The 21,158-nt window shown below is 40.9% G+C and overlaps 3 protein-coding genes across 4 annotated transcripts; 1 reads left to right on the top strand and 2 right to left on the bottom strand.

Annotated features, from left to right (window-relative positions):
* Window positions 1-1,020: 1,020 nt before the first annotated feature.
* Window positions 1,021-1,991, bottom strand: LOC128277845 (uncharacterized). The gene is made up of 2 exons (XM_053016424.1): window positions 1,905-1,991; window positions 1,021-1,827 (listed from the first exon to the last, which is right to left on the bottom strand). The coding sequence occupies exons 1-2, from the start codon at window positions 1,989-1,991 to the stop codon at window positions 1,021-1,023; spliced, it is 894 nt and encodes a 297-aa protein (XP_052872384.1).
* A 7,101-nt stretch (window positions 1,992-9,092) lies between these two features.
* On the bottom strand, window positions 9,093-16,282 carry LOC128278063 (rho-associated protein kinase 1). Its single transcript, XM_053016715.1, has 11 exons — window positions 16,242-16,282; window positions 15,076-15,221; window positions 12,646-14,622; window positions 11,867-12,015; window positions 11,548-11,769; window positions 10,782-11,483; window positions 10,388-10,674; window positions 10,112-10,302; window positions 9,912-10,023; window positions 9,505-9,783; window positions 9,093-9,284 (listed from the first exon to the last, which is right to left on the bottom strand). Exons 1-11 carry the CDS (start codon window positions 16,280-16,282, stop codon window positions 9,185-9,187), a joined length of 4,206 nt encoding a protein of 1,401 aa, XP_052872675.1. The 3' UTR covers window positions 9,093-9,184.
* Window positions 16,283-18,594: 2,312 nt separating this feature from the next.
* LOC128267806 (probable methylthioribulose-1-phosphate dehydratase) lies at window positions 18,595-20,938 on the top strand. Of its 2 annotated transcripts, XM_053004735.1 has the most exons (7): window positions 18,595-18,723; window positions 19,528-19,551; window positions 19,643-19,737; window positions 19,880-19,993; window positions 20,064-20,217; window positions 20,289-20,491; window positions 20,565-20,938. In XM_053004735.1, exons 1-7 carry the CDS (start codon window positions 18,682-18,684, stop codon window positions 20,650-20,652), a joined length of 720 nt encoding a protein of 239 aa, XP_052860695.1. In that variant the 5' UTR covers window positions 18,595-18,681; the 3' UTR covers window positions 20,653-20,938. The 2 variants fall into 2 exon arrangements, with proteins under 2 accessions (XP_052860695.1, XP_052860705.1); XM_053004745.1 differs by lacking the exon at window positions 19,528-19,551 and having other exon boundaries at window positions 18,623-18,723.
* The last annotated feature ends 220 nt before the right edge of the window (window positions 20,939-21,158 follow it).

Raw genomic sequence — 21,158 nt, 5'->3', positions numbered from 1 at the left:
ATAAAATAGTGTTTTTCTTATCAAACCGCAAAACTTATTGACCAACCTGGGCAATGGTAACAAAAGAGCAAAGTATAGGGTGGTCAAATAAGCTTTCTCTTTTTCATTTGGTTATACAAAAAAAACGGCTGAATATTTTTCGATGCTTGAACTTTTATTTCTTTAATATTTTACTTTATTTTTTTAATTCATGACATTTATGTATAAAATACAATTTTAGTTGCGGAAAAATGGGAAATATGAAAACTTATTTCCAAAGTGGTAGGTCTTAAACCCAAACGGTATAATATTTGAAAAATTCATTTCATTTAAACTAATTTTTACCTAGGTGGTTATGCTAAGAAGCAAAGTTGTCGTTTATGGGGTTCAGAAAACTCACACGTCGTACAAGAGAAGACAATACACCCAAAACGACTGACTGTTTGGTGCAGATTTTGGTCTAGCGGCATCAGCGGCCTCGGTATGAATGAATTAAGAAGGAGCAATGTTGGTTGATTGGGTCTTCTACGTAATTGTTATAGCTCAAAAACGAATGAAACAAACAAAAAATATTGGAAGCATATTTTTATGTGTGAAGTATCAGCTTTAAAACGAGCATAAACTTGAAACTGTACGATCGATCGATATCGATATCGATCACTAAAGCCATCTAGCCCCACGGTGATAGAGCAGTCGGTAACACTCGTCGATGTCACGCAACTGGCCTGAGTTCGAATCCCGGGACCGGTTGTCACACAGCCGGCCATGGTTTCAATTCTCGATACCAGCGTGACAGGAGGGGTTGGCGCGGGACCAACAACCCCGCCCGTAAAAACGAACCGTTTCAGAGAGCATCAGAGATTAACATTGTCTCTGGTGCAGGCAAAGACCGCTTAGCGGTTGTGGTCCAATAAGAAGAAGAAGAAATAATGGATAAATAATGGATAACTTTTTCCCCAACCTTATACGTTTTATAGTGTAGTAAAATGTATACGTTCCCGTAGACGTTTTAGAGTATGCAAATTGGCAGGGTTTGCTTTCTCAACCCAATAAAACGCTAGCGTACCCTCGTGCCAGTGTTTCCGAGCGCCCCCATGTTCCATTCGCCATTAATCTATGCCAGTAGTGATTGGTATGGTAGGGATAGACAACACGCAGGTGGCAAAGCAAACCCAAGCTAACAGTATACAATAGCATAGCAACCGGTAGTTTTCGGTCAATCCAAAAAAATATGGAATGTTTGGGAAAATTCTTTATGCGTAGGTAGACCATCCAACTCAATTCGACAAGTTCAGTAATTGGAAAAGTAAACAGCAAGTAATTAGGGAAGCAACGATATGCTATGCCTGCCAGAAACCCGCTTATCGCATCGCGCATGATTGGTGTCGAACGTAGTAAAGAATAGTTCCAAGTATCCAATGTGCAATTGCACCCGTTATATATTGCCTTGTAAAGTATAAGGAAGCTGAGCAGTCTGTAGTCGAAGCGAGTGATTAACAGCCGCATGAGTATTAACGGTGAACGCGGGATCGTTGTCAATCGTGGAAGTAGAATTTTGATTCCACTAGCTGCAAGACCAACGTAGAAGGACTGTTTTACTTCGTAAAGTAAGTTCCGTTGGCAACTTATTGAAGGTAGCAATCGCGTTCCATTTGTGTTATTCTCCCGATGAGAATGGCCATTTGCACCATCGACGCTAGCGAACCAAAAGCGATCAAGCTGGAGAAGTTGCCGTGCCGCCATAATTCCAGAACTTAGTATCATGAAACAAACAGTGGCAAACATTTTTGAGTTACGCATTTTAACAATGAAAGGACTTCGTGCGCGCCGTATGAGAAACTCGATGTACTGGTAAACCAAAAACACAAGGAAAACGCATGACACGTGACAGCTATTATGGTGAATTTTCCAAGTTAAAAACGTACCATATTGAATAGTCCAATCCCTTGCGTGCGAACAATATGCTGCGGTAAGTAGTTTACAGTTATGCCACCGGCAAGAGAAGGTATCATCACGAACCACGCCGGTGGAAAGTATCCAACGGTTTTGCTGTATCAACAAATATGATTACATCAATATATGATGCTACAATAATTTCTTGTACTTACTAGAGCAAACAAAAGGCCAGAAAGCTGCCACCGGTCATAGGCAGGCCTGCCAGTATGCAGCAGCAATATTCTCGGAAAAACTTTTTCCAAATTTCCGGTTTGTTCCAGTGATGCACGCGGAACAGTAACGGAGTCTGATTAGGAGCAAACCAATGATATAATGCGAATTAGAACGTGCCGAAATATAAGTAAATGATTCAGGATTGGGACAGGACTTGTGTGACATACAACTACCGCTGGCAGGAAATGACGTATGCCGCCGAGCACGCCTTGCCAAAGAAATGCCCACCAGGCCTGAGTGCAATTTTGTTCGGGATGCAACAGATCGCGGCAACTTTTGCCAATAGTAACTTGTCGAAAGTGTTTGCTCAGTTCGCCCATGATTTTCACGTTTGTGGACCAGTTGATATTGTTTATTGGTTCCTCTCTTTCTTCAGGTAACTTTTTGAGATAGCTTACTAGTGCGTTATCGTTTGACTATAAAGAAGAATCAAAAACAAAACTGAAACAGCTTGAAATGCAGCATAACACATGAGTAAGTAAAATTGAACTCTCCTATTGCATCGATACTCAACGTACTAGTAAGTCCATTCAATATACAAACCACCTACCTACGACCACCATCATTTTCATGTATAGGCGAATTATTCTGAAACGTATACCGAAGAATGTGTATGTGTGAGAGTACTGTGTGAGAGAACATTATACTGCGTTTTGCTTTTACTTCCTCGTCATTATAAAGTCAAATTAATGCCAAAACTAGAACATCCAAATGTTATGCACATTAAAATGTACATTCTAATATAAACTTTCCTTAGGAAATAAATAAAAAACAAAAATTGGGCCTTGTAAAGGGTTATTTATTTTCTAGTTCCAAAACAGAACCCTTAAAGGAGCACATGAAAAATTAATTTTTTAATAAAATATATTTTGTCATAAAGTTTGTACTTTGCCATTATGCGTGAAACACAATATCGTTCAGATGGCCTTCTCGGGATCAATGGCAACAGCTCGGCACCTCGGCGCGGATGCCCTGGGCTGGACGCGATTGAGAATCGCCAGATTCGACGACAGTGCCTCCACCCAGACAGAAACCGCGTAACGCTGTAACGAAGTGGCGACCCTCGCAAGCAACATTTTTTTGGTGGTGCTGAATCCCCCAGTCCTGCGCATCATGCCGGACAGATCACCGGTCGATCGCCATCATCGCCTTGCTGGCAGCCTGCTCAGAGCGATTCCTGAAGCTGTCATAATCATTACCCCAAAGTTATCGTATCGCTCTCCGGGAACGAACCACGAGGTCGCCAATCACGATCGTTGCCTCTTGGACGGACCATCAATTCCTGACCACGGTCACCTCGGTTTTGTGCTGATTGATTGACCGCTCCGCGTTCACATTCGCTTCTCCCAGGGACAGACCCTGAGGCCGATATCATCGGCGAAACCGACGACCAAGGTCCCCACTTGGGGGTTTGGGTCCCGCGCCAATCCCCTGTCACGCCGGTATCGGGAATCGAAACCATGGCCGGCTGCGTGACAACCGTTCCCGGGATTCGAACCCAGGCCCAGCTGCGTGACAGTGATATTATAGGATATAGACAGGAAGATATTATATTATAAACATAAATTAATTCTAAGCCTTTGTTTGTATAATGGCCATTGTGACAAATAAGCAGAATAGTTGGTGTTGCTTCGGACACCACCAGCAAACAGACCACGCGAAGGAAGGGCCTCCTAGCTCGCTAGTGGTGCCGGCGACACAAAGGGAGGATCTCTGCCCGGGCAAGTGGTCTCGAGTTCCGACTCTCTGTTACCTCTTTGGTTAGTTTGCTTCTCACTAGTGGAAGCCTATCCCAAGGAGGGGAGAGCGGTTCTTTCGGCCGTTCGGATGGTGGACAGAGAATCCAGGTTGAGGACCAACAGTTTCTAGCCTAGGAGCAGACCAAGTAAAACACCAAGTCCGTTCGCTTCTAGTCGCAAATTGATTTTAACTTTATTCTTACAATTAGGTGGGTTATACGAGGTTTGTTCAAAAAGTATCGCGACTTTTCAATTTCCGCGAACTACGTATATCCGATTTTCAAAGTTTTTGTGGCGTTAGGTTTCTACACTTGACAGTGACTTATGGTAGAAATTTCGGCCATTTTGAGTAATCAGTAAATTTTGGACAGCTGTTTTGCTTGGGCGTGTTTTGACTCATCGTCGATTTTTGTGTACGCCAAAACTCTAATTGACCACGAAGCGGTAATTTAAGTTTTGGAAACAGAAAAAAACAGAAAAAGTCACAGGGCGCCAGATCTGGGGAATAAAGTGGCTTTGGCATCACTAGAGAGTTGTTTTGGCCAAAAATTCGCGCAGAAACAACGATGTGATAGCAGTGTCGCAAAAGCCAATTTTTGTTTTTTCCACAAATCCAGACGTTTGTGGTGGATTGCTTCGCGCAAATTACACATAATTTTTAGGTAATATTCTTTATTGGCCGTTCTACCCTTTGGCAACAACTCGTGATGAAACACGACCCTGCAATCGAAGAAAACTGCAAGCAAAACTGTTCGCAATCGATCAAAGTAGGCTTTTCGACGTTCACATCTTCTCGGCCTACTGAGAAAAATTTGAAACACCGATAAGCAATGCTTTTGGTCTCAAAAGCTTCACCATAAGCCACAATCAACATTTCGATTGCGTCCGAGTACTTAATTTCGTTTTTCATACAAAATTTGATAAAGATTCTTTGCCATCCATTTTTTGGAAGAGACAAAAATCGACGATGGGCCAAGACACGTGCACACTAAAAAAATTGTCAAAAATTGACTGATTTTTCAAAAATTTTCAACTTTTCACAAAAAAATCACTGACAAGTGTAGCAACCTAACGCCACAAAAACTTTGAAAATCGGATATACGTAGTCCGCGGAAATTGAAAAGTCGCGATACTTTTTGAACAAACCTCGTATACATATTTTTGTGCGTATAAAATGAGGGCACTCGGTCCCAATGTTTTGCGTCGGACGCTTCCGTGGTGGTGTTGCGCTTTCGCTTAGTCGTAGCTATATTTTGTTGCGAGCCCTAGCCCGTTCGACACCTAGGCGTTGGGCCTGTCCAAGTAAACTTTTTATTTAAGCCATCAACTACCGGATGTCGAGCGGTTCACAATGTTTGTTATACAGTCGCGCGTCGCACTGTTCTGGTTCTTTCGCGAGCGACTGCGCGTCGCTTGTTTCGCAATGTTTTCGTTGGTCGCGCCCGTTCTGCTCGTGCAGTAACAGTTGGTCATGTAATTTACCGGGTTCGGTTTGTTAACGGAACTAGGATCTAATCTTTGATAGTTGAAAATTTATTGTAGTAATGTTATCACTATTACTACGTGCTGTCAATTTTACTAACTAACTAACTAATTTTACTAACTATATGTAAAAGCTTCTAGCTCAAGGTAATGTAGCAACCAGTCAATACGAAATTTTGAAAGGTCCATTTAATAAAAGGAATGTACATAAGGAATACTTATACTACTTATATAACTCACAAGATTCGTGTGATGTAATGAATGTTTCCTAAATCTGAAAATTATTTTATACTTACGTGTACGTCATCAATGCGTATCGCACCTTAGAGGCCCGCGCATACATTTGCTCCGGTTTTCCTGTTCGCAGTGAAGCTTTGAACGTCACTCCTCCACCGTCTTTCCTAAAAGTCCTTCAAAATCCGAAGCATGCTGCTAAAAGTGTTTAAAGAACAGCAATGAACAAACTGTAGACCAGAGTTGAAGCCGTAATGATGCAACACTGTTTCTAAACAGGGCGAAATAACGTCATTGGTGAACGAAAAAGAAATAAAAGAAGATATATTCGAAATGTCGCCACGCCAAGCTCTATGCAATGTTTTATTCTATTTCAATTCCTGATCCTATTTAATTCCTGTTTGATTCCGAGATTTTACAATCCTATTGGGAGGCACTCCTGCCTTAAAATGTTAATCACCATTGGCTTGTTCGTTTCATAAAAATGTCTACACATATTTACAGTTGATGGTTGTAAAATAAAGATCAATATCTAAACAGTAACTGTGACGCGTTATTTCTTCTGCAGCGTTGCAATTTATGCATTCCAGTAAGACGGAACACAGGCAATGTTATTAAGGCGTTTCACGGGATTAGTGTAATCGAAGGCACTTGAATTTCATTTGAGCTAACGCTATGCTAGCCCTATGGATGAGAACCAGAGCCAAAATCGACAACAATAAAAAATGCTATTGCTGTGCATTAACAATCACGATACTTCATTGTGAAATGTATAGAAATCCGCGTCGCGTTGGCAAGTCGATCGTTTCCGGTAAATGCAAAGAGCCCCGGAAAATGTACTCCGGACGAAACTTTTGTTTTAATACTATCACCGATGAGGGGACTGTTGTTTTAATTCACGGTTCACTTCATCTTTTAGTTCTCCGCTCCAATGTTCAGTTTTAGTTCTCCATCTTCATCTTTTAGTTCTCCTCCCCACTGCCTTACTTACAAAAATCCTATTCTAAATGGAGAAATGCAACTAGTAACTTTTCGATCTTTTCCTTCCGTTTCCTTTACCTATTTCTGGTGACTGCAATCCTGTTTGTTCACAGCTTCCGCTTTTTATTCTAGTCACCATTTCATTAGATTGTTACGGTACGAATGTTAAGGTTTGGTTTTTTGGCTGTTTTTCACGTAGAAAACTTTTAGTGGGACCTGATTGAAACACTTCTATTGCTTATGCATTAGTTTTGATCTCCGTCATATCATTCCCTTCACCTGCACAGACTATAATTTACATGTTCTACAACACAAATAATAGTAGCAGAAACGCAAAATAAAAACTAAAACAAAAATGAAATAAAACATTCATGTGTCAATCCAACGCTCGGGCCGATTGTAGGAATGCTGATGCCGAATCATACCATCTATAGATAATGGTTTTGCAGCACCAATATCGTTCCCGATCCAGCAAAACTGAAAAAAATGTTATCAACATTTTGTCTTCTCAAACTAAAATATCCTTCAGATGTTTTCCTGATGGTTTTCAAATAATACAACAAGTGAACGTATTGTAACAGAATATGGAATGCTTATGCAAATCTTCGTAAAGTTAAGAAATCACCTGCTGCATGGAAGGATAGTATGTACCTTAAAAGGAAATGAGAAGGGCTTAACAGGGACCATGGTTTTATTCTTTCGCATAAAGCAGGGTTTTGAAATAAAGCCATTCTATTGATCTTAAGCTACTTACTATCCTTTTGTTACTATTTACAAGCACTCACACGTTCGTGTGTTTTTCTAAAAATAGCCTGTCTTTGGCAGCGCCATGGGAAGATTTGCAAGGGTGGAACAGAACTAACATTTATTTCATTACTGTCTCCTGTCTGATTATGAGGCGAGAATTCGATACATGGCATGGTACTAATCACCTCAGACACATCTTACAGACTCTGTCGGTACAAACAACCTACTAGACTGGGCTAAAATAGAGAATTACGAAACTTTGTTACTTTGGAATGATAAAAATATGATTACAGATCGAGAAACAGTTTGAGAAGGATAAAAGTCTCGTAAGGAAAGCTCATAGTACAATTTATACTCTGTACTACTAGGCTGTTCAATAAGTTTTGCGCCTCGATACTAGGGCCAAATCTGGTGGGGCCAAATCTGGTGAATAGAGTGGATACTCTACCAATTCGTACTTTAATTCATGGATTTTTCCCATTTTCGAAATGCTCTTCTGACAGGGTGCGTTGACCTAATGAAAGAGGTTGTTTTTCTTCTGTCACCCGGGTCTTTTTTCACGAATTTTCCCTTTCACTTGCTCTAAAATGTTACAAAAATAATCAAAATTTATTGTTTTATCAATTTACAAGTAATTCGCTAGCAAAATTCTATTCGAATCCCACAAAACTGATGCAAACATCTTTTTAGGCAATTTCTGAGCGAACTCGTTTCGGAACTGAAGAAAAAGGTTCACACCACTCCTTAACTTCTTGTTTTGATTCAGGATCATGGTGATAGACCTAAGTCTCATCCTTAGTGATGATTCAATGTACAAAATCCATTTTATCCTATCGAAAACGCTTTAAATGTTGTCAAGCCAGATGCATTCGAATGGCTTTTTAGCGAATGCGGCACCCATTTTGCAAACAGCTTTCTCGAACCCAAAACTTCAGTCAAAATATTGGTTATACTGCTCAATGAAATGGCTAGGTCTTGTACTTAATTTCTATCAGTGATTGGACGATTTTTGAAAACGATATCCTGTATTGTTTCACGATTTCCGATATTGTGTCTATTTTTTGACGTTTTTGACATGGATCATCTTGAAGGCTACTACGACCATGTTTAAGCTCAGAAACCCCTCTTTTAATCTAATTGAATGCGAAGAGTCCTTATACACTTTCAATATTCGTTCATAATTTTCCTATGCTTTAAAACCTTTCAAAAATAAAAATTAAATCACTGCACAATACTTGATTTTTTTCCCATTGTGAAAAATACTGTGACACGTTGATACTAAATGGCTTGTAAAAAAAATAATTAGGCGACCGATTTAAATGAAAATTCACACACGTTCATATGAAGTGTGCACCAATATGACAAAAAAAAATTAGACCCGTATCAGCGCCCTCTGGTATCGAGGCGCAAAACTTATTGAACAGCCTAGTACATCACTTTGTGTCGCTCGTCTTAACATTTCGACTGCAATAGATACTGCTGATGTTTATATCCGATTACAAGGTTTTTGGTCATCCTTGAAACGCTTCTCTAACACAATCTGTCGGTTCATACCTTACCCTACGGTTTATCTCAGCAATTCTAAAGCAATGGCAGAAAAAGCTGAACTAATTACATTAGGCTAGTGCTCTTGAAAAATGTAAAAATCGAAAAACGAGGAATTGTAATCATTTTCGCAGATCCTTCGAAATCTCTGTTTTCTGTGGCCGAAACATATAGTTGTGCAAAGGGTAAGGTCTGTACCACGGTGCTATGGTACGTGTTGAGCAGCAGCATCTTTCAATTTACTCTCAAATTTGTTTTGTATTGCACGCCAGCGAAACAAAATTTAAAAACAAACAACAAATTTCGAATTATGATTGCGTTGGTTTGAGCGATGCGTTTGTTGGCAATGTGGCGGAGCGTTGTACGTTGACGGTCGAAGTAGGCTTGTAGTTCGAACGCGTAGATTGGCTTCACATGGAGATGAAAAAAAAGTTGTATATAAATAATAAGGAAAACTTAAACCGCTAAAACATGCGTAACTAACACGAACAAACAGTCACAAACTACCAAAAGATAGACAAAATGCCTATTACGAAATCGGTGACGGCTAAAGGTTTAAGGTGAAAGGTAAACATTCTGAGCACAACCTACTGAAACAGACAATACTACAAACACATATACAGACTACCTTGGTGACACCTTCGTAGAATCACCGGCGCCAACTACGGCCCCTCCGGCAATCGTATTAATGACTCCACTACCGCCACTCCCTATGTTGCTCGTTGAATTCGCTTTGTATCCACTTTTCTGAATCCGCTTCGACAGCCGCGACACCCACCGACACTGATCCTCAGTAGAGGACGCAAGCAGTAGCATTTCGCGGGCGTAGTTCGGATCATGGTGCAACTTGCATGGCGCCAGTGGGTTGTTATTGTCAACGTGCTCCTTGTGCAACTTCAATCGGCACCTGTGTATGTGAATAGAAACCATGTTGAAAAAAGGTTTAGCAAACTAGAGATACTGCTGGAGAAGTAAATTCAACTCTTCATCCGCGTTCCCTTGTTTCGAAATTGATAAACTTTTAATGTCACTTACCGCTTGCATTCGTAGGCCGGCAACGATTTGAAAACATGCCAGAGTGTCTTTTGGCACGAAGGATGATCACATGTGGTTGGAATATGGTAACTGATTTGCAGGAACTCGTGACCTAATAGAAATAGATCGTTATAACAAAGGTATGAAAAATATTTGCTGAATCAATTAAAAATCTTGTGCTTTTTCTTGGCTGACCATACCTTTGTACTGCATAGTTAAGGGTTTTTCGTCGCTGCGCGACGATATCGTGCTAACGTCGAGCTGTTGCTGCTCGTCGGGGCGACGCGCTTCTCCTTCGCCAGCGTACAACAGCTGAAAGATTCTTGGTATTTCTTTCGGATCAGCCCGTATAACGTCACCCTGTGTTACGGATCGCACGTGGAACACTTTGCTGTGGGTAGAAGAACGCAAACTCAGTTACAAAAGAATTGTAATAATATGTTGAGGTAGAATCGATTGGGTCTTTTGTCTATTACCTGAGATCGATTATCAGCAACGGATCGCTTGTATTCTGTTTGTCTACTTCGGAGCTGTAGAAAATTATTCGCTTTGGTGAAACGACCACAAACTGTCGCTTCCAACCATATCGTTTGATGTTCTGCTTGTTAGGTACGCTCAGCCAACCCTCGAAGATCGAGTCCTGATTTTCCTCTAATGTATCGTTGTCAATCGACGACAGTGATGCCGTCTCGATAAGCTTAATTTGTAAATGCTCAATTTCTGTCGCTTTACAATCGATCTCCATCTGCAGTTTAGTTTTTATCTGCAAAGAAATTCTAGAATTATATCGTGCTCAAATCATTTTTTCCTACCGACTGTAAACGATAACGTAAACATGTGAGGGTAGTATTCTAAGCGCATTCCACGTACGTCGATTTCGCGCGACAGCTGACTGATTGTTTCATTATGTTTCTGAACCTGTTCGTCGAACTTAGCACGCTCCACTGACAACTCCTGCTGCAGCCTCTTGTTTTCCTTCTCCTTCTTCCGTAGTTCAGCGGTTGAATTGACCTTCATTTTCTGTTTTCCGGTAAGATTGTTGTCTTTGCGGTTCATGATCTCCGCCAACTTGTTCACCGCCTGTTGCTTCAGCATCGTTTCGTTCAACAACTTCGCGCGGCACTTTTCGAGCTCGCCCTGCTCTATCTTTAGCACGTACTGTTCATCCTGCAGCTTTTTACACTGCTGTACCAAATCGTCCAATTCGTACGACTTTTTAGTCAGATTTTTGTTTAGCTCTGCCTCTGCATCCTTTAGTGTAGCGAGTGCTGCATCTTTGGTAAGCATCTCGTTCCGGTGGCTGGTAAGGATGTCCTTCAACTCGAGCTCCTTCATTGTTTTTTCCTTTTCGAGGTCAGCAACCGTCTCCTCAGCAATTGAACGTGCGAGTGCCTCGCTATCGGCACGTGCATTCGCCAATTGTAGCTGATGATGGATGGCCACACGATCCTCTTCTAGTTTCTCCTGTTGACGTACACGCTCTTTCATTTCCTCCCGAACCTCGTTGCACTGTGTCTTGTACAGTTTGGAGAAGTACTGTTCCACTTCGAGCTGATCCTGAACCTCTTTCATCTGTTACGGAAAAAAACAAAATGTGAGCATGATTGTGGTAAGGACTGATGGAATGTTCTAGTACCTGAAGGATATCGGTGTTGTGTTGTTTCTTTACCGTCGCCACTTCATCTTCCAATACTTTACGCACTTCACGCAGCATATGCACTTCTTTCTGCAACTGAACCTCTTTTGATTTCAGGTGAGCCACCTCCGAGCTTTGCAAGCTCATCTGTGACAATAGGCAATTCTTTTTGCATTGCTCTTGCTCGAACTGGGTGTTCAAGGTAAGCACCTTTTCGGTTTCCTGGAACGAAAAAAACAACGGTATACGCGCGATAATCCAAATTCTGTGAGCGAAAAGGGGAATAGATACAAATGTGGCAGCACATCCAACCGCTTACCTGTCGGTATTCTCCTTCTAACTTCTGTAAGCGCTGCTGTATTCGTCGGTAGTCCACCGATAGCATTGAGAGCTGACGCTCTTTTTCTTGTGAATTTTGCTCTGCCTTTTGACGTGCCAACTTTTCCTCAGTTAACTTGGTTTGAAGAGCTAAACAGTAGCGTTTTTAAATATATGTATTTTTTAGTTAATCTATGCATCAAACATATATTTATCAAATAAAATTATTCAAACGTCAAACATAGTAGATGTAGGATGTAGTGTTATGGAAACTTCCCCAAACACGTCATCAACTCAACCTACACAACAATTAAATTGATAAATAACTAACAAACAGATTTTCGATTGCAATACTCCCTTAGCTGAAATGTTTAAAGCTACATTAAGAGAAGAGGATATAAAAAAGCAACACTAATAATCATCAACTGAAATAAATTTTATGGACTTAAATGTTTCCATTAAAATGCAAAAATAAAGGAAAAGACAAAAGTTTTCAAATATTTTTAAGCAGAATGATAGATTTCCGAAAAGTTACATTTTTTCGAGTTTAATACGAAAAGTACAGAATTAAGGTATCGTGAGAAAGCAGCAGGTTTTGAAAGACGTTGGACGAGGAGAAGTAAACAATTCTCCGAACGACGACGAAAAATTGATCGCAAAAATTAAACAACTATAGTATATTGTTATTCAACTTCTGCTGTAAGAGTATTATAAATTTTTATCGTTTTCGGCTAACATTGCTTTAAAAATGAAAGAATTTCAATAGTTGCATGAACCCACCTTTCACCTCCTGCATATTGGCTTCCTCGTTGTTCAAAAGGCGCGCTTTGGCTGTCTCCTGGTGGGCCTTCACTTCCTGCTGATAGTGATTTTGGACCGCTCTCAGCTCGCATTCGATAGATGCATTCTCTTTCTCGAGCTGTGCAATTTTATCATGGAGCGTCCGGTTGTCGGCAAACGCTTCTTGTTCACGCATAGCCATTCGTTCCATGTCAGTGCACAGTGACTGAACTTTCGCCTCCATCTCTTTTTGTAACTCCAGCCGCTGGAGGCGCGAGTTACGTTCTTGTGACAGTTGTCCCTGTAACTCGGCGACCTCTTGTTGTAGCATGTCTCGCATCGTCTGCAACCCTACCAGGACTGTTTGCTGATCATGCACTTTTTGTTCCGCACCGCTAGTCACTAGTCGTAGTTCAGCTAATTGTTTCTTCAGCTTTTGTCCACCATCAGCCTCACTCTTGTATTTTTCTTGACAGTCTGCCAGTTGCTTTTCAAGGGCATTGATTCGATCATTGTACTGATGGCTGTTATTCAGTTCTTGCGAACGTCGATTCTTTTCCTCCGATAACCGTTTATTCGTTTCGAGTAGTACACTCTCAGTTTTTTTGCGCGCCTCCTGTTCGCTGTCCATCTTACGCTGTACTTCGCGAAAGTTGTGTTTCAACACAGTCAACTCTCGCTCGTAATTATTGGCAAGAGTCTGGATGTCGGATTCACGTTTCGTAATTACTTCAATCTGCTGGCGTAGTGTACGCTCTTGTTTCTCCAACATCTCAACAGTATGCTTTTCGCGCTGCAACATATTCTCCAGCCGCAATAACTCGCCACTGTTGGAAGGTCGGTGTCGGTGTTGATGATGGATGCTACCTTTTTCGGCTTGGGCATCCTCCGTATTGTCGGTTGTGTCCTGTTGCTGTGCGACGATTCCGTTCGCAAGCAATTGGTAGTCGCTCGTATAGGTAAAGCCGATGAACGGAAGGTTGTTACCGACAAAGGTGGTAGGCGTTGGAAAGGTTACCTCGGCGCTGTTCTTGCGATCCACTTCCTCGAAGTTACGGGTGTCATCGTCACTAGTTAATTCCGGTACAACGGGTGGCACAGATTGCCGAACATTGTCAAACATCCAAGTATCGTTAACGAAGAATGGGTGAGATTTTATCTCCTCGATACTTTGACGGCCAAGGCGCGTTGTGCGATCTGTTAGGAAGCCTTTGATGAGAGATTTTGCATTCTCGCTGATCACTGTGTCATCAGGAAAGTGCAGTGTATTTTTGTGGTCCATTATCTTCCCGTATGTGCCAGCCAAACTATCCGAATAGAATGGGGTGTCGCCGATCAGGATTTCATATAGAAAGATGCCGACCGACCACCAATCGCACTCCCGTCCGTAGCCACCCTTATCGCCTTGGAAGAGCAGCACCTCCGGACTTATATAGTCGGGCGTGCCGACTGCATTCGATGAATGAACTAATCCGTCCTCACCCATCCTCATGCACGTTCCAAAGTCGGCTAACTTCAGGTGACCGTACTTATCGAGCAGCATGTTGTCTGGTTTAACATCCCGATGTATGAACCCCATACCATGAATGGTATCCAGTGCCAATACTACCTCCATGGTGTAGAAAAGTGCCCACTTTTCCGGGATTTCGTACATATTCATCAAACATACGATATCGCCGCCCGGCATGTAGTCCATCACCATGTAAAGATACTTGTTGTCTTGAAACGCGTAATGTAGCTGAACTATCCATTCGGAATTGGCATGAGTCATGATATAGCGCTCCTCCCAGAAGAATGCGGTGTCGGAACGCGTAATCATACCACATTTTGACAAACGCTTCATCGCGTACACCTGTTTGGAGCTCTTATGACGTACAAGATGTACCTCACCGAACGAACCGCGCCCGATTAGTTTAATTGGCGTAAAATCCTCAGGTTTCATGCGAAGACTGCTTATTTCACGCACGACATCCTTGTCTGCATGATAACGTCCCATCAAGATAATAAAAAGAAGAAAATTAACAGAAAAGAATTAGCTTGAATGATAAATACGGCCCGGTCCGTTCTTCTCAGATTAAAAAAAAATAGCTTGAATCAATTGTCTTGAATTGTCGGCATTTCTTTGTTAGTATTAACACTACACTCTGTCAACTTTCTATAGCCGCACTCACGTTTTTAACGTATCTTCCAAACCGTCTTTCCGATTCAACTTTTGGTTTTAGGACTTTTTTCCTGTGTAAGCTAGAAATCATAAAACTTCAATCCAACCAAATGGTTTTATTCATAATTTTGCCTACTTAAAAAAGTCCCAAAACCAGAAGTTGAATCAGAAAGACGGTTTGGAAGATACGTTAAAAACGTGGGTGCGGCTATAGAAAGTTGACAGAGTGTATATGTACCCATACATAACTACATTACATTACAACTTACATCTTTTAATGAATATTTCAATATTCTTTATGATCTTTACACTGTCGTGATCGCAGTCTGCAACGAGAGCTGTTACGGTGTCCAAGAGACAATCTATGTTAGCGAACCCTGTGGGATCTCGAATTTTTTGCTCGAGCGTCATCATTCTGAAAGAGAAGTAACAATAAAGTAAGTGAGGAAACTTACAGAGCAAACAAAAATATCGGAAGTATTCTTATTACATTTGTTGGTTTATGTTTAATCATTTAAAACACAGAACCAATACATGCGCTTCAATATAAATGTATCGGAAAATATCACCAAAGATGATTGAGATGATGATGGGAAAAGATGATTAAGTATAGTCAGAACACATATCACGTCTTCATCGATTTCAAGGCCGCATATGATACCATAGCCAGAGTAAAATTGTATGAGACCATGACTAGTTTCGGAATACAGGCCAAACTAACCAGGCTTATTCGAATGATCATGACCAACGTCACACGCTATAAATACGGCCCAGTCCGTTCTTTTAAGATTACAAAAAAACGTCATAAGCCAGGTGAAGGTGGATGGAAAGCTCTCCAAGCCCTTCGCTACCACCAAGAGATTGCACCATGGAGATGGCCAAGCCTGCCTTCTCTTTAACATCGTGCTGGAGCGAGCCATCCGGGACTCGGGCGTGGAGACCTCAGGGACAATATACTCCAAGTCCAGCCAGATCCTGGTCTATGCTGATGACATAGACATTATAAGTCGACGGTTCTCCGATGTAGCTCAAGCCTATACTGGGATTGAGCAAACTGCGGAGAATCTTGGCCTCCAGATAAACGAAAGACCAAAGCAAGAGGAACAGAGAGGGCGTGGTAGGCCCCGTTTGAGATGGAGAGATTGAGTCGACCGGGACGCGAGAACGGCCAATACCCAGATGTGGTGGACGAAGGTTCTCAACCGCGTGCGGTGGAAGGGTTTCCTGAAGCAGGCCAAGACCGCTCGGCGGTTGTAGCCAGATAAAGAGATGTTCTATGAGAAAGTAATGAAAAAATGCCAGTCAACATGGTAACAAATGAACGAATGAACTATTAACTAAAACCGGATCATCCTAATCATGCTAAAAAGCCACCAATTTCGTACAAAAATAAAGGCTTAACCCTTCCACAGTTACCAAAAAATAAGAAACATACCGTTCCTGACGAATTGCGTCAATCGCTTTGTTGGATTCCATTATTCCATCGAGAATGGCGGTATTACTTTGCTATTTTCGGCTCGAAGGCACCAATTAATTATCGTCCGACGCACTGGTTTGGCGGTGTGCTATTGAAAACCACTTGTTGACACTGCAAAACGTTGCTGTTAGGGGTTAGCAGAAGATTTTCTCAGTTTTCCTAGCATCTCGAGAACGCGTTGACATATTTATGCGGCACGAGGAAATCGTCAACCACCCGTTTTTGGGGCTCCTCTTCCAGTAAGTATCACAATACATATACCCAACACGCTATTTGCGGCATACGATTGCAAATCAGTTGATTGTGGATGCATAAATCACTTTCAAGACAGCGCCACACCGTATTGACATTCGCTAAAACAGAAGAAACAGAATCGTTCAGAAATTATATTTGGTAGACGAAAAAATTATTTATATTGCAGCTGCCAATCTTTATAAGCTAATACATTTCGTTGTTTCACTTTGCAACTTTTCAATTATTCTAAATTTCGCTAGTTAACAGCATCATGAGCAACAGGGTAGGAGTAAGAAAAAGAAATGCAAACACAGTAAGAAGAACGCACCGATATTTTGGCGAATACACAACCTTAGCTCAATTAGCAAGGCGCGGAAATTGCAAATGTCCGCTTCACAGGTTGCGGCTGCAGACTATCGACAAATATTGTTTCTACACCTTGGCTCATGAGATTTTTCCGTGAAATTGAGTTGTATTTTGTTTTTTTTTTGTTCCGGTAAACGCGATACACGAGCCAATGACGACACAACCAACTACAGAAACACACAGTGCTGAACTGATGACTTTTTACAAGGAGACACTATCACTATGTACATACACCACAGTACACATTATAGCGAAGCCTGCTCCAGAGCAAAGAGTGATTCAACCAATCTGGACAGAGTATTGTTGAACCGTTTGAACGGTGACGTCTTCGGAACGTAACATTCAAACAATCAGGACGTAAAGACGAACTGGTTCAAATACTCAGACTACGATTACGTTAAGGATGAACCTCAAGGTACTATGATCTGGTTCTTACATCTTAAAAAAGTGATGTTTGGTGAGAAATGTTTAAAACCGCGCGTTCCTGGCTGTAGCTGTAGCGTAACTTTCTGCAAGCTATAAAGCTCAAATTGGTGAATTGATACACCAATAGAAAAACAGAACGTCTATAAAAACACCATGCTTGTACCAATAAGAGTTTTTAACACACGAATTCGCCGCTGAGCAAATTTACCGTTATATTATGTTTTCAATGGTTGTTAATCAAGTAAAGTGGTTAACGCTCGTTATCGCTCGGCCTACTTCCCGGTCGGTTTACATTTCTTGAACACAAAGCAGAAATGGAGTTTCGATGTCGGTCTTTAAACTAACCACGAGGGAGATAACCCGTGCAAGAAACTTTGTGTCACTGGAGGGCCCGACGAAGCGTAAAGCCGAGCTTAAAAATGTCAAATCGTACTGAGGGGCCACACGAAGCGAAAATAAACGATTTGACATTACTCTGTAACGTCAGATCGTTTATAAGTACGCGGATTCACATGCGATGTGACATAAGCGCGATCGATTTGACATTTTTGCGCTCGGATTTTTTCTTCATAAATGACTTTTTCATAAATCATAATTTCGGCTCATCGCCGATTTTTCTCTGCTTCAACTGTAATTGAGCATGAAGCGGTAATTTTAGTGTTGCAAAAGCAAAAGCTAATTGTTGTTTTCCCACACATAGGCCCTACAAAATTATTTTGGCGCACTTCTGAAATGATCGATTCTTTTTAGGCACTGCCCTTAGGGCAGACTCTCTATGGGACCTTATCTTGCGCCAACTTTCTAACAAAACAAATAGGTCATAGGTTTCGCTACACAAGCCTTAAGTGGAGCCGATATCGTAGGGCCTTGGTAAGACGCCTGCCATTCCGTAATCCTCTTCGTGGTTGAATGCGACATCGATCGGGAAATGCCTTGATCAAAATCTTTTCAACGCTGTATAATGATCTCAAATATAAAGAAGCCGCAGTGTATGATAACTCCACTAGAATCGATTACTATGATTAAAAAATCGTTATTTGAAAAGAATGATGCATGAATGATTGAACTGAACAAAACAATATAACTGTTGTTTTCTACTATGATGGAATTTATATTACATATTTCTATTGCTTAAGTGGTATGGTAAATCTTTCAAGTGGGTTTGATAGTCGGAAATTTTAATGTTTTTGGGACATAAGCTTTTGTACCTGATTTTATAAGGGATGAATAATGACCTAAGTTGACAGTTCCGTTACGGAACAAATACTCCACAAACATTCGGTCTCTATTCTGCCCCCTGGTGAAAAAGCAACCAAAAACTGCTGTAATTACTACTGTATTCAGTGCAACACCAACACGGCACTACACGAACATGGCTTCTGGAAGGTCATCGATTTATCAAGATTTATCAGAGGTATGTTGTAACGAAGCTTTTTGTACGCATTTTGGGTCAACGTATTTTCTTTTTTGACCAAACCATGTCGATATTTAACATCGTCGAAGCATGTTATGATACGGGAGCACTTAGGTTTCAATTATTTCTAGCAGCTAATGCTTCTTAGATTGTGTCTTAAAAAATTGTGAATATAGTGATAACACAGTTCTGTCTATAGCTTAATACAATATCCTTTATTATTTAAAATTTTTATAGTAACGAAGCAACGTCTCTATGCCCCTCATCGAACCAGCAATTCTAACTAGTGACACGTGGAATTCAGAAGATGCATGGGATGATTAGACAAACAGTTTTTATGCCAGCCGATTCGCTGAGCTGAAGTAGCATTACAGAATCGATTTTTTCGTGATGTAACAAAGAAAATAATCAATACGGAATTCAACTATAGTCATCCACTTTTAGTATCAGATATGCTAGAGTTCACCACGAATTAGTTGAGAATAAAATTCCTCAAAACACCTTTCCACATGCATTCTTATTTAGAAGCGGTTGGAGTTTGAAAATATAAATATAGACGATGAATATAAAAAAACACTTGCTCGGGCCCGATTTTTTACTCCTCTTTACCAGAAATCATAAGAATCGCTCAAGTAATAGAAAAATAGCAATTATAGTTTGCGACCTTTGATGTATATTCTAGAATTAGGGTAGTTAATAATCCATAATAGAAAATTAAGAATACAGGAATGTTTCGTTTGGTAATGAAATTCTTTTCTAATGTTTTCCCTCTGTTGTGCCCGGTTTTCTTCCCCGATCAATTAGATTTATGATAATGTTATCAATAAGGTAAATTCCGCGCAGATATCAATATTTGTGAAGCTGGTCAATGTAATATGTTATTTCTCTTTCCGGGTTCTCGAATGCCGACAATGTACAGGAGCATCCGCGCAAGCTTATTCCGGAGCTGTGTAAACAGTTTTACAATCTTGGATGGGTGACAGGAACTGGTGGCGGTATAAGTATAAAACTGGAGTTCGTATCGCCTTAGCAACGTGCTAACCTGTCTGCAAATCGATACCATAGTGGATTGGTATCGATTGTTTGTGTTATGTACGGAATATCTCCAGTAATTAATTTCTGTTTTATTATTTCTTATTTCTGCTTCACTATTCAGTGATGAAATCTACATCGCCCCGTCGGGTGTGCAAAAAGAACGAATTCAACCAGATGATCTCTTCATCCAGAACATCGAGGGAGATGATTTGCAGACACCACCAGATTATAAAAAGTGTGTTGTCCACGTTGTTGTCAATATTTGTTTGTCCCAAGGTCATATGTTATCTGCGTTCTTTCTGCAGGCTAACCAAAAGCCAATGCACACCGCTTTTCATGCTGGCTTATAAGGATCGCAATGCTGGCGCTGTTATCCATACCCACAGTCCAGCGGCGGTGATGGCAACGCTGCTCTGGCCGGGAAAGGAGTTCCGCTGTACTCACTTAGAGATGATAAAGGTAAATCAACAAATCGTAGATAAATCTTATTTATTCAATATTCAGATCATATTTTTTGCTACCATGCGCAGGGCATTTACGACTACGAACTGAACCGTAACTTGATGTACGACGAGGAACTGGTGGTACCGATTATAGAGAACACACTGTTTGAAAAAGACCTGGAAGAATCGATGGCTAAGGCGTTACGAGACTATCCTGGAACATCGGCCATTCTTGTGCGCCGCCATGGTGTGTACGTTTGGGGGCACAACTGGCAGAAGGCAAAGACGATGTAAGTTATTGTTAGGTGCAGAGCCGCCTCGTACTTTATGCTGGTTTGTTAATTTCTTCTATCGTTCCTGTAGGGCTGAATGCTACGATTACCTTTTCTCATTATCGGTGGAAATGCACAAGGTTGGACTAGATTCGGATGCTGTACCGAAACGACACTAAATAGGGAATAGCTCTGTTATACACGTAAACACGTTATTGAATCTATGTGGAAAACAAGTAGCGTCACCAAAACAATCATAGTTGTTATCATGGGATTGTCCGTGAAATTGTACGATGCATTTGTACCGTTGAATCCTAGTAAAAGGATACACAATCATTCACCTCCAACATCACTTATCACGCATAGGAATAGGAATGCGTCGACGTTCCTTTTTAAGCAATTTGAATAAATAATGATTAGGAGTTTTGTATGGAATAGTTGCACTGTCTTTGGATTTTGATTGTACAAGAATAATAATTTACTATAAAACATAATAGTTTATTGTAGCTTTTTTTAGTCTCAGAGGAACGGTACCGGCCGGATTTATTAAATTACAGATTTATAGCTAACTTAATCCGACTTAGTAAGATTATATTTCTAAGATGCAAGTGTTATTTCCTCCACTACTGCGTGGACCGTTCGCGTGTAGCAGTCGGATAAGAATAGCTAAAACTATATTACATAA

The sequence above is a fragment of the Anopheles cruzii genome, chromosome X (genome assembly GCF_943734635.1).
Source record: "Anopheles cruzii chromosome X, idAnoCruzAS_RS32_06, whole genome shotgun sequence".
Classification (NCBI taxonomy): Eukaryota; Metazoa; Arthropoda; class Insecta; order Diptera; family Culicidae; genus Anopheles; species Anopheles cruzii.
Note: the sequence above shows the minus strand (reverse complement) of the source record. Positions and strands in the feature narration are given on the sequence as shown.